Source organism: Silurus aristotelis (genome assembly GCF_946808225.1).
Source record: "Silurus aristotelis genome assembly, chromosome: 1".
Classification (NCBI taxonomy): Eukaryota; Metazoa; Chordata; class Actinopteri; order Siluriformes; family Siluridae; genus Silurus; species Silurus aristotelis.
Window position 1 is genome coordinate 23533100 of NC_139574.1, and position 14185 is coordinate 23547284.

A 14185-nucleotide genomic window follows, 5' to 3' on the forward strand; every position below is an offset into this window, starting at 1 on the left:
GAAAAGGTTACTCAACCCCGCCATCAAATGTTCCAAGGGCACATGTTTGTAACACAACTCAGTTAGCCTTTTGTATGCATGAAAAACAAAATAACGGTTCATTCAGCTGTTCAGTTGAGAAGATGCACTGAAAACAGAATGAGAGTAGTTTGGTTTTGTTTTGCAAAAATAAACATTTATCATTTACAGTAACATCTCAAGAGGTTAATCCAATTTAGATTTCAATGGATTAAGTATATTTTTTATCCAGTGCTATAAATGACACTGGGGATACTGTTCTATTTGCACAAACCTTAATTGTTTCCTTTTACCGCACACCTTTTAATTTACTTAAAATTGGGTTTAAAGACAATGCCTCCAGAGACCTCTCACGATAGATGTGTGCGTGCGTGAGAGTGTGTGTGTGTGTGTGTGCGCGTGCGTGCGTGCGTGTGTGTGTGTGTGTGTGTGTGTTGTCCTGGATGAACTCCAACCGCGACTGTGTGTCTAATACAACACAAAATCCTATCAGGACAGCCGCTCTCACAAGCTCACTCTTCAACCCCAGGCAGGAGCTTAAGAGGCACAGGATGCTTTTATTTTTCTCCAGCTCGTTTTTCACCTCTCCTATAAAAGAGTCACTATAAAGATTTTTATATCTGTCCCAAATTAATCTCATCTCTCGCTCCATTTGCGCGATGGCAAAGTGCGTTGAAGTTGCGGTAGGGCTGAGGAACGTCGACCTAAATTATGCTCGCAATTATCTTTATAGTCCCAGAGGACTAGGCGCCGCAGACAGAAGGAATTAGTGAAGGAGTGCAAACGATTAAAAGCGCTCGAGCCCCAGTCTCCAGACAGGTTCGGTCATTACCGCGACCGGGGACACGAGGAGGCTTTCTGAGGAGAGAAATGCGGATAACGAGTGGGAACATTACGGCCGTTTTTCTTTGCAGCACCGGTAAGAGACCGTTCCAAACTTTCCCGCTTCTCGCGTGTTTGCTTGATTTTCGATCCTGACGCTCAGCTGAATTTACCCTGTGAAGAGGAACCGAAGACTTCCTGTTTTACGTTATGAATAATGCGTAAAGTTTCCATGTGCGTATCACGTTGCTTCTTTTTTTGGCTGATCGTTATATGAATTATGTACCTGTTTTTTGTTTGTTAGTTTTATCAGACATGTCATTCTTTTAACTGGAAAGGAAACCATCCAATCATGGTGGTTTTGATAAGAAGCACATTGTGAGGGCTCTCATTTATAGCATGTTGTCTATCAAAGATCAAAAGGAGAAAATATTTTTTTTAAATAAAATATATAGTTGTGAAAACATGATACCACACATAACATGGACAGGATTGCACTGGCATATAATTATTTATTCATTTCCCCCTACATTATTCATCTAAAAATATAAAAAACAAACTTAAGGGACTTGTAGTTTCAAGACGAAAAACCGAAATGTATTTGAGGTAACATGTATAACAAACATTTTGAGCCCAGTCTGAATTTTTGTTTTTGTAGTATATAATAAATGCTTTGACTTATTCATCAAATTGCTGGATACCTTCATGGTAGTACAACAACAGGTCATGTTCTATTATGAGGTACTGGATACCTTAGGAAGTAATTACAACATGAACAACACACAAGCCAGGGGATAAAGGAAGTGTTTATGTTTCAAGAAGAGGTAAGTATTTAGTCATTACTCAAAGACAGTTAGTGACTCAGGTGTTCAGACGAACATGAACGTTCATTCCACCCCTGCCATGCTACGGAAATTACTAGGGGGCAAAACTGAAGAGTCACAGTTAAAACCCAAACCTCTCAGTGTCAATATCATTTCCAACCCGAGCCAAATTACTGGTGCAGGAAAGGAAATCTGGCTCCGTTCATATTCTTGCCACAGGTTTCCTAAATCAGTGTTTGGCCTGCCTGCCTAAAGAAGGCTTTCAAATTGACATTAAATCTACTGGCTTGTACACAAACATTTTACTGCTCAGGAGCTCAAGAAAGAAAAAAGTCCTTTCATATCTTAACTCTCACTACCCACCCACATACTATAGCCACTGCTCATAGTTCTTTTAATATCCATAATTTTACTATGTGTTCAAGATAAACACTGGACAGAACAGTTTTGGCTTGTTTTTAAAAATACAGCTTGTAACTGTTTAAGTGATTGGTCAATCTAGTCACACAAATGTTCTTTCTAGATGCATGGTAATGGCACTGATAACTTTCAAGCATGTCACTGCCTCAAGTTGAGTTTAGTTTGTGAGATTCATGCAGCACAATTAAAATCTTGGCCAAATTCTATAATAGACTGTGCAATAACTTTTGTTCTCTATGTCAGATGATACTGTTAACATTGTCTAACGATATGCGTTCTGTTAAAGAAATTTACTGCCACCTGCTTGCAAAGTCAAGCAATTTAATCTGGAATCATGCAGAAAAAAAGGAGCATGTAAACCTTTTTCAATGTAGGTTTGAAGTAGTAAGGATATTTTTTCTGTCCACTAGCATGTTTTCTTTATGTTTTGTTACTGCCACCACCATATTCGTAGCTGTTTCATGACTTTTGGATAGTCTTATTTCCCTACTGGTGCTTTTAACTTTGTTGTTCATTGACATAGATTTTGTTTTCAGCTGTCTTTGGTTACAATGGCACTATACTCTACATCACATTCTGCATTTTAAGGCTGAAGATCTCATCTTAATATCAGCCCAAATAAAAAAAAATATATATAACCCTTTTTTGTGTAAACCTGGCTTTGTATTTTGTATCATTTATTATATTTAAATACCAAAACTAGATACAAATTACTTTGTGTTGTATTAATGCTCATTTGCACATATGGCCACACTAATCTTCCTTAACTGAGGTGTATTTCCCTATTTTAGTGGTTTAATCTTATCAGTAAAATAACTCTTCCTGTTGCACACAGTCATTTGACTTTTCTACACACATCAGTATAACTTTAGTAAATGTTTCCTGTAATGAGAGATTCAACAGCAGACTGTTCTACCAGTAATGTGCAGTGTGGGAAATGTATCTAGAGCAAATAGAAGTTGGGGAAATCCAAATACATATTTTAATCAGCTTACTTTGATTAAATAGCCAGTGTCACAGTCCCCACCTGATACCTGATTTATTGCAGACTCAAATAAATCATGGAGTGGATGCACTCATGGACTCCAGCAATCACTTATCTGTTCACTGGGTTTGTTTTGCTGCACTCAACCTGTCAATATTGACTTTCAAGCTTCAAATGAATTAGTGATTTAACAGTTTCAATAATAGATGAACAAGAATCTGATGAAAGGCTGCATTTCATAGGTTATACAGTATATTATACCAGTTACACATCTACAAGGCCTTTCTTTATATATGAGCTAAGTAATTCCTTAATGTAAATATGTGTTGTAATTTCATTAGCAAATTATATAGGACCAAGAAAACCACGCATTGAGTTTTGGCTTTCAAAAATATCAGTATGTGAAAATTTGTCTGATGACATTTTACTAGTAATATTGATGCTTAGAAGCAGGGAGACTTCTTAGACACAAAACAACAGGAAACAGTTTTGACCATTATGTTGTTAGCTAGTGGATGAAAGCTCCATATAACTGAACCTGCCCAGCCATCTAAATCTCACTCTAAGTTTACCAGGAATCTCAGGCTGGTATACACATGACATAGACTCGAATCATGCTCCTCCTCCAACAACAGCCAATTCCTATGACTGGAATTTAGTCTGAAACCAGGATTTTGCAAATTATATCAGCTCTAACCGTCTAACATGTGTGTCACACAGAAGCCAGCTGTCTGCTCTTTGTAAGGGATTATGCAAATATTTGTTTGTGGACTGGTTATATGGTTTCTAATCCACAGCATTCAGTAGAGGTCAACATTCCTTTAAAAAATGGTTAACCAGTAATTGAACAGATGTTACCTTATTACAGTAATATATATATTACTCTCCCAATATATTATATTCTTCCACTTAGAAATCATGGAGGGGTCCGAAATTGTCATCGTAGGTGCATGTCCACTGTGAGAAAATCTCCAGAAATCACTATATATGTTTTTTAAACTATTTATTTGTATGATACAGCTGCAAATAAGTATTTAAACACCTGTTAGTCTGCCTTTAAAATGTCCACCTCCACTTCATTTATTATCCTAAATTAGATGCACCTGTTTGAGGTCGTTAGCTGCATAAAGACACCTGTCCACACCATACAATCAGTAAGAATCCAACTACTAACATGGCCAAGACCAAAGAGCTGTCCAAAGACACTAGAGACAAAATTGTACACCTCCACAAGTCTGGAAAGGGCTACAGGGAAATTACCAAGCAGCTTGGAGAAAAAAGGTCCACTGTTGGAGCAATCATTAGAAAATGGAAGAAGCTAAACATGACTGTCAATCGCCCTCGGACTAGGGCTCCATCTAAGATCTCACCTCATGGGGTCTCAATGATCCTAAGGAAGGTGAGAAATCAGCCCAGAACTACACGGGAGGAGCTGGTCAATGACCTGAAAAGAGCTGGGACCACCGTTTCCAAGGTTACTGTTGGTAATACTCTAAAACGTCATGGTTTGAAATCATGCATGGCACGGAAGGTTCCGCTGCTTAAACCAGCACATGTCCAGGCACGTCTTAAGTTTGCCAATGACCATTTGGATGATCCAGAGGAGTCATGGGAGAAAGTCATGTGGTCAGATGAGACCAAAAAAGAACTTTTGGGTCATAATTCCACTAAATGTTTTTGGAGAAAGAAGAATGATGGGTACCATCCCAAGAACACCATCCCTACTGTGAAGCATGGGGGTGGTAGCATCATGCTTTGGGGATGTTTTTCTGCACATGGGACAGGGCAATTGCACTGTATTAAGGAAAGGATGACCGGGGCCATGTATTGCGGGATTTTGGGGAACAACCTCCGTCCCTCAGTTAGAGCATTGAAGATGGGTCGAGGCTGGGTCTTCCAACATGACAATGACCCAAAGCACACAGCCAGGATAACCAAGGAGTGGCTCTGTAAGAAGCATATCAAGGTTCTGGCATGGCCTAGCCAGTCTCCAGACCTAAACCCAATAGAGAATCTTTGGAGGGAGCTCAAACTCTGTGTTTCTCAGCGACAGGCCAGAAACCTGACTGATCTAAAGAAGATCTGTGTGTAGGAGTGGGCCAAAATCCCTCCTGCAGTGTGTGCAAACCTGGTGAAAAACTACAGGAAACGTTTGACCTCTGTAAATGCAAACAAAGGCTACTGTACCAAATATTAACATTGACTTTCTCAGGTGTTCAAATACTTATTTGCAGCTGTATCATACAAATTAATAGTTAAAAAATCATACATTGTGATTTCTGGATTTTTTTTTAGATTATGTCTCTCACAGTGGACATGCACCTACGATGACAATTTCAGACCCCTCCATGATTTCTAAGTGGGAGAACTTGCAAAATAGCAGGGTGTTCAAATACTTATTTTCCTCACTCCCTCTTACAGCATAGGGCTGAAATTCTAATCTTCAATTTAAGAATATGTTCGGTTAGACTTTGGATTATGTTTTATTCAATTTTTTTTAAATGTATCCCAGAAATGTAATCACAGTGCCTTAGGTTAACCAAAAAGAAAATAACAAGCTTATCTTGAATTCTTTGCTTGTTTGAAAACAAAGACAAAAAGAAGGATTTTTTTCTTTTTGTGTGCTTTGCAAAAAAATAAACCAAGGCTTACTAATAAGCTAATACACAAAGCTGAAATCTATGTGCTTTTATACCTCACCTCTGCATGTGGAACAGCCTCGGGCTTGATATTGATGTATACAGTAGCAATGACTAATTTATTTATGTTTGTTTTGGACCTGAAGACTTTATACACAAATCTTATTTTACCTTTATATCATTCATGCACAAAGTCTAAAAACCCATAATATACTGTATACAGATTTGCAGTACAAACTAAAGGAAATCCACAGCCAGTTATTATCTGTTTAATAACTCATATTTGTGTAGGTTTTTGTTTGTAAGAATGTATGAGCATTCAAAATTGCATAAAATATTGCCTGTGAGCATTTATTGGGAACAGAAAAGTTTTTAAAAAATTCATAGTGTAAATACAGATAAAATAAAACAGACAAAATCCTACAGCAGAGAAAATAAAAGGAAAGCAAATTTAAAACTTGATATGAATCAGATTTGTAAGAGACTTTATTAGTTTCTGGTTTAACAAAAAAAGAAAACAAACACAGCTCTCTCTTATGGAGAAACCATTATTCGTACCTTATGCATAAGTCATGACCTTTCAGCTGTTACTTTACACCTTAATTACCATATTAATTGTTTTACCTTGTTGTAAACAGACTTTGTTGCTGGACCTGGACCTAAAACCTGTATAAGAAGACAAGAAATACCATCATTAGATCCTACATTATTTGAAACATTAACATATAGTAATTCAAGGCATATTAATCAAACAAATAAGAATCACACAATTATTTTGTTAAGAAATTTAATGAAACAAAAAAAAAATCAGCCCCAATATAAATCTGTACTATTGCTGAAGTAAAAAAAAAACATTCAGACAGTTGCTTATCTTCTGTCACTCATTCCTGCACCTGTTATTTGCTGGAGGAGCCTTTAATACTCACAAGTGCAGTCCAGCTGAATTCTGCAGAGTAATAAACAGCTCTCTCTCTCACACATATGCATGCATAAGCTATTGTTGTTGTATCTGTGGAATTCTAATTGAGGATTAGCGAGCAACTGGAGATAGATCTCACACAGGCAAAGTAGAAATAGCATCAGAGTGTGTAAAAGAGGGAAATCGAGTCAGCATTACCCTTTTCTGGTCTGCACATTGAGGTCAAATATCAGGCAGGAGACAGAGGCCAGTGACATTCTATACACGTCTCTGTGTAATGCTTCACCTGCTCAGATAGAATATTAAAGTTTACAAGTCAATATATTCTTGAAGGTTATTGTACATTTTATTCGATGCCAGACCACCTGAAACAGAGCTTTGACCTTTTCAGACAATTGTACTTTTACAGAGAGTGTTATGAGAAAGTCAGATCTGACCTTGTCTTTTGCAACCTTTATTTGTGTTTCTTAAAATAATGAGCGCATATGTGCTATGAGGACGTTGTGACAGGGTGACAATAACATGGATTTTTGGGTGTCATTGTTAATTACAATAGATAAAAATACATTTAGGTGGGTAAGGATTGTTTTTCTGCATACAATGAACTATGAAATAGTCTGGGACATACAATGTTCTGTACAGTTTCGATACATTTTGTGGATGTTGAAAGTGTGTACAAATAGGAGATGTGAAAGTAAGGTAGTGAGTCTTTCTTTAAGCACTCCCAGAGTTTGTACACCTGTTGAAATCTAACAGAGGGATCAACACTTTTTTTGAGCTCTCTACTCCACAGATAGGCTGCATGCTGTTAGAATAGGACAGCTATACCAGCATTCTCACTATCAAGCCTGTATTACAATTAGAAGATAATTTGTGAGGAAAGTATATTTTGAAATCAGATTGAATTGGTGTCTGCAGTCATGTACCTGCTGCTTAATGATATCAAAAAGGGAAAATTGATTGTACTGGAGAAAAGCAAAGGACTTTGCGCTTTACAGGTTTGAATAAGTTTCTATGTTGTAAATGAGTGATTTAAATTTTTTATTTATTTTTTTTGCCATGCACAATATTTAACATTACTTAAATTGTTTTGTAATTTATGCAAATACAAAGACTGCAAAAATGTATTTAAATATGAACTCTAACAGACAACACATGATCTAGAACGATCTCATTTTACATAACAGAACTAAACTATCGGATTTTAAGCAGTTTATCCGTAGTCTGAAATTAGGCTTATAATCAATAGCTTTGAATAATATTGATTGTGTCTTACAGTGTAATAACATGCTAATGTAGTCACTGGTAGTGCACAACTAAATGAGAATGAAAAAGCTTAAAAAAAAATAACACAAAAAATGAAATAACTGAAAAAGTACAGTTGCTTGAATAGCTTTCTTTTAAAATCATTTTTAAACTTTATCCAGGCTTATACCATTCACATAAAAAAAAAATACACAGCTTACCAACTGCTATAATAATAATAATAATAAAAAATAAAAAATAAAAAATAAAAAAATAATAATAATAATAATATGCATTTGTATGTGGCTTTTTTTCAGTATGTTGAAAACATACAGTATGTATACCTTTTATTTTCATTTGTTAGCATAGTTAAACACAAATTAGACCAAACTGAGTAAAAATCAAGGGTAACCTTGTTTTCTTGTATTTTTATGCATAATTGTACCTTTACAGTATATCACAATGCACCCCTAGCAATATTATGCAATATTATTCATTCTTTTTATGTTGGTCCATCCTATAAATCTCTCCTTAACTGAGTTTGTTGCTTTCTCTCCAACAGGCAGGAGTTAAGATGTTTGTGGCGTGTCATCAGAAGTTGGTCTCAGCATTCTTGCTACTCTACTGTTTGCACTTATCAGCGTCTGATTTCCTGTGGCCATGTCCTCAAAAGTGCATTTGTCGGCAGGACACACTAGAGGTCAACTGCTCTTCAAAACACTTAACAGTTGTTCCAGAAGGATTGCACATCAGTGCCAGGCGGCTGAACCTTTCTGGCAACCGCTTGAAGACACTGATTCGGCGACAGTTCTATGGATTAACGCAACTAGAGGAGCTGGACCTTAGTGGGAACATTATCTCCATGATTGAAGTGGAAGCATTCCAGGGCCTGAAATACCTAAGGATTTTAAAAATAAAAAACAACCGGCTTAAGATCATCCCAGTTGGTGTCTTCTCTGGTCTGTCAAGCCTTCTCAGCCTGGACATTAGCAAGAATGAGATACTTGTGTTTCTGGACTACACATTTCAGGAGATGGTGAACCTACAGGAACTAAATGCAGGGGAAAATGACCTGGTGTTTATTTCACAGAGGGCCTTTGTTGGTCTGCAGAGCTTACAGGAGCTGAATGTGGACCACAGTAACCTTACTTCTATTCCTACTGATGCATTTTCACAACTCCAAAGCCTAAGCAAACTGCGCCTAAGGAGACTAAACATTAATGTGTTGCCCAACTATGCCTTTCGTCGGCTGCACCAGCTGCGTACACTGCAGATACTTCAGTGGCCCTCATTAGAGACTTTAAACAGCAACAGCCTTGTGAATCTAAATATCACCAGCTTGGTTATCAGTAACTGCAATCTGAGTGCCATACCATATGCCTCATTGCGCCATTTAACACACCTGATCTACTTAGATCTGTCCTACAACCCTATTACATCTATAGAGAGTAATAAGCTAGGAGAATTGCTCAGACTTCAGGAATTCCACTTGGTGGGTGGGAAACTGCTCCGCATTGAGCCAGGCGCCTTTAGATGCCTGGCTCACTTTAAGCTGCTCAATGTATCTTCAAACCGACTTACTACCCTTGAAGAAAGTGCCTTCCATGCAGTCGGGAACTTACAGATCTTGCGACTGGACAGGAACCCACTTACTTGTGACTGTCGGCTACTGTGGGTGATGCGACGTCGTTTGAGGTTAAACTTTGATGGTCGCCAGCCTACATGTTCTGCCCATGAACGCGGTCGGAGGCGGGAGTTTCGTGACTTTTCAGAGGCAGAGCTTTCCAAAGTGTTTATCTGCAGACAGGCAGGTATCCTTGAACGTAAGCTACAAGACGTAATTGTGGATGAGGGAACAAATGTTCAGTTTGAATGCAAAGTAGATGGCTATCCCCAACCCAGTATAACTTGGTTATCACCCCAGCAGACTCCATTCAGCTCTGTGGGGAGAATACGAGTGCATGCAAATGGAACTCTGGAAGTGCGTTATGCCCATGTGCAGGACACCGGAACTTACCTATGCATTGCATCTAATGCAGCAGGAAATGATAATATCTCTGCCAGTCTTTATGTGAGGAGCTCCTCTCGAAACTACACACCTCCTAATTTCTTTGATGATAGTTTGGTTGAAACCTCATTGCCTCCTTCTACCAACTCATCAGCACAGCTGTCAAGCCCTTTTCCCTTTGATGCCAAGACTCTTGTCATTGCTACCACTATGGGGTTTCTTTCTTTTCTAAGCTCAGTGGTCATTTGTTTTGTGTTCATGTTTCTTTGGAGCCAAAGTAAGGGCCAGATTAAGCACACAGCCACCATTGACTTTGTGCCACGTTCATCTATGGGAGGAGGTGGAGAAGGTGGAGACACGGGGAGGTTTACAATGAAGCTTATATGAACTCATCTAAGGACAGTATTGGATTGTGGATTCTGTAAACTGTACTGAAATAATGGGGGGGAGGGTATTTTGGTAACATTACATAAGCTTATAGCTTACAGCTGCCTTCAATTCAGTATTGTTGTTATTGCAGACATTCTTTGTAGTTTTACAACTTTGCAAAACATTACAAAATATTTATTCCTGAAATACTAAATAGCTTATTAATCTTGAAAAAAGAGAAAGAGAGAGATATATTCCCTAGATTCATTTGAGGAGTTTACAACTAACCAAGCATAACCAGAGATAATGCAGGTGTTTTGATCAGGTTTATATATATATATATATATATATATATATATATATATATATATATATATATATATATATATATATGCAAAACATTACAATATATGTATAAAACCCCTGTTAAATTGTCAGGAGTGGCATATTTCCTAGATTGAAAAAGTAGTGCATGTTATGAATTTTATAAAAGCATGTATTATTGAACTTGACATTTTTTTCTTTTTTTTAATAGCAAATATTTGTGTATCACTAATGTATATATATATAATATGAAAATTATGTACGATGTGATAATTTGGCGTAAGATTTTTAGCGATAAATGACATTTGGATTTGTACATACTGTGCATTTCTTCTACACATCCTGCTGATTTGTTTTTTATTGATTTTTTATTATTATTTCTGGATTACACATGTGTGTATAGGCCAAAGGCCTTTGTTTGCATGAACCTTTTTGTTGACAAGTTAAACTTTTTTAAGATTGAAATGAGATGTTATTGTTGTTATTTTGAATGTATTGGATTGTAGTTCCTTAATAATAGTACTGTACATATAAATATCTGACTGTAAATGTTTTCTTATGCACTTCAATTCTAAGCATTAAGAGACAACAGTGCTGTTGAAAAACAATCTTGACATGACTTTATATTGGTACTGTTTCTGTATGTGAATAATCTTCCACTAAGAGACACTGGTGGTAAAATGGCAGTCTTTCACTCAAATAAAGCACACACACACACACACACACACACACACACACACACACACACACACACACACACACACACACACACACACACACACACACACACACACACACACACACACACACACACACACACACACACACACACACACACACACACACACACACACACACACACACATTTCTATCTTGATGGGACTGGTCTCTTCAATGATGGCTGCCTTTGTCCACAAGGTATAGGGGCTCACTGAATGATTTGATGAGTGTGAAAATAAATCATATACTATGTCTTTTTCAGTCACCATCACAGTTCAGTTGACCTCCTATATGTAAGATGTCTACATACCCCTGTTAAAATTAATGTGATGTAAAATAAATAAATAACTTAGTAAATAAATATGATACATTGTCAATTTCGTTTCTTACAAACAATTGAATAACCCTTCCAAATAACCTTTGAAAAAAATACAGTTACCTGGTTGCACAACTGTGCACAACCATTAACTCATCTATAAGCACCTATGCATGCCCCTTTTCAATGTATTATTTATTTATGTATTATTATATGTATTTGTTTTTGATAGAATATCTGCCTGGGATCTGACTGGTTCATTACTAAACATTGATCTTCTTTGCTGACTTTTTTGTTTTGTTTTTGCATTGGGTCATTGACAACCTAGAAGGTCAGAGGCCTACTGGTTTTGTACCAGAACACATTGGTTTTTCTGATATTTATGATTGCCACAGGTCTTTAAGTACCCCCACCACTTATAGGTTTTCTTCTTATTTTGCCAATATTAGAGGGACAGCCTGTTCTTGGCAATGCCAGTGGGGATCCCATTTTCTCCACTTGGTGATGAAGGTCTTTATCTGAATTCAGTGGTATGCCTAATGATTTAAAATTCATTGGTACCCCTCTGCTGACTGATTCTGATAAAAGATCTGTCAATCCTTAATCTTGGATTCATTTTTTATAAAACTCTTCATTCATTAAGGCATGTTCAGTATAGCTCTGGAGGGTTGTAGAATTTAGTAAAATGTTGCTCTGGTGGATTATTTTTTATGTTTGCCTCAATAAATAAAGTAATAAACCAAAAAAAAAAAAAAAAAAAAAAAAAAAAAAAAAAAAATATATATATATATATATATATATATATATATATATATATATATATATATATATATATATATATATATATATATGCTTTATTTAAAAATGTTGTTTTCAATTTCTCTGTTTTCTTCCATAGAGAAAAGAAGTGGAAGTATTGTATAAATATGAAATGAAATCAAATGTTTATTAAATTTAAAGTAAATATTAAATTACATATATAAAACCAATGCCTTAAAACTAAATCATACATGTATGTGTTTTTGTTGTTTTATGTTATTCAAAATTATTTATAAGATACAATGGTTTAATTAAATTAAGTGTTTGTTGTGCTATTCTTTTATATATGTTTTTCTAAATTCACTCATTTATTTTGCCAGACTCCTCCAGAAAATGAAAACAAAAGACTAGTGTTATGTATATTTTTGCAATGATAGCTATATTTAATGCAGATTCTGCAATGAAAGAACTTTCTCATGCAGTTGCTACAAATAGCCCAGAGCAACAATGTGTGTTTGACCAGCTGTTTAAAGCCCCTTTAGAATTATCTCTAAAAGACTTCATCTGTTATATCTTACTCACTACCTGCACTTCATATTTGTCCTGTCTTGAACATATACAGTATGCAAGCTTAAATACATATGCATATAATAATAAATATAAAATGTAAAGAGGACATTTACAGTAGGACTTTTAAATAATACCAAATTTATAGGGGTGGTGTTTTGGCAACTTTCTCCTCAAATAAAAACTCTTCATTTATTTTCTAACATAATGTAACAATGTTTTACCAAGATAACTAAAAGGCTGAAAAATGTCCTCCATGGTGGACATTTGTAGTTGTTACCTCCAAAAACCCTTTATTTATATAGCACCTAGCAACTACCAGGTAGAACCTAGGTGCTAAACAAAGTGCAAATGGCAATGTGCAAAATAGTAATAAAATAAGAGTCATAACAGAAAATTAATAAAATACAGCAATATCATAAAACAAAAAAGTAAGTAGAAAATAGTAATAGTAGTAGTAATAGTAAATAGCAAATGAGCAGAAAGGGATTCACTGTCAGAGACACAAAGATTTTTACTGCAAATTGTTCATGAACATTGATATTCTAATTATATCACTATTATTATTTACACCTATAGGTTATTACTTTTTTTTTTTTGCAAGGGACATTGGAGAACAAGCTGTCCTACATTTGGCAGAGTCCATTCCCAGAGGAACTCACCTGTTCTTTGACTCGTTCCTTACAATTGCTGACCTGGACTCCCTAAAGGAGAAAGGGTGTCCAGGGCTGACAGTAACTGGAATGCTCATGAATAACCAGAAAACCAAAAGAGTGCAACATTATAGTAGATCAGTCCATTAAAAAGAGAAGAAGAGGGGCATCCCATATAGTGGTTAGACAAAATCCTCCTGAAGACCTTACTGTCATTAAGTGGTTTGACAACAATCCAGTGGCCATGACATATATGGCATTGAGACCCAGGATTTACACAGCAGTTGGTCTAAGAAAGAGAAAAATGTTTGTCCAGGTGTTAGAACCAGTGGGTATTGCTGATGCTAAGTTTCTACAGAATGGTCATTTGCACATGGAAATAAACAGTGCATGTGATTTTCCTTTGTTTTAAATATAACTAAATTTGGTCTGATTTTAGTCTGACTGCCAGCTTCTGGGAAAAAAAATACTGAAAAAGTGGAAACCTCAGCCGAATGCAGCCCTGAGACGCTCTGGGGCCATCCATCTCCCAGAAATATTAGATGAAGCACCGGCATCAAGGTATCACAGATCTGGTTTTAACAGCAAACATATGTG

At 36.3% G+C, this 14185-nt stretch overlaps 1 protein-coding gene across 3 annotated transcripts in view; it reads left to right on the forward strand.

The window, feature by feature from the left end:
* lingo4b (leucine rich repeat and Ig domain containing 4b) overlaps positions 1–10455 on the forward strand; it is a 25158-nt gene extending 14703 nt beyond the window's left edge. Inside the window, exons 1-2 of one of the 3 annotated variants that reach the window (XM_083552793.1) lie at positions 498–937; positions 8435–10455. In XM_083552793.1, the coding sequence (XP_083408919.1) occupies positions 8447–10267 (1821 nt within the window). In that variant the 5' untranslated portion in view covers positions 498–937; positions 8435–8446 and the 3' untranslated portion in view covers positions 10268–10455. Of the gene's footprint in view, positions 1–497; positions 938–7495; positions 7626–8434 lie in introns of those variants that run through there. The other 2 variants (XM_083552791.1, XM_083552792.1) reach the window with 2 other exon arrangements.
* Positions 10456–14185: the final 3730 nt, after the last annotated feature.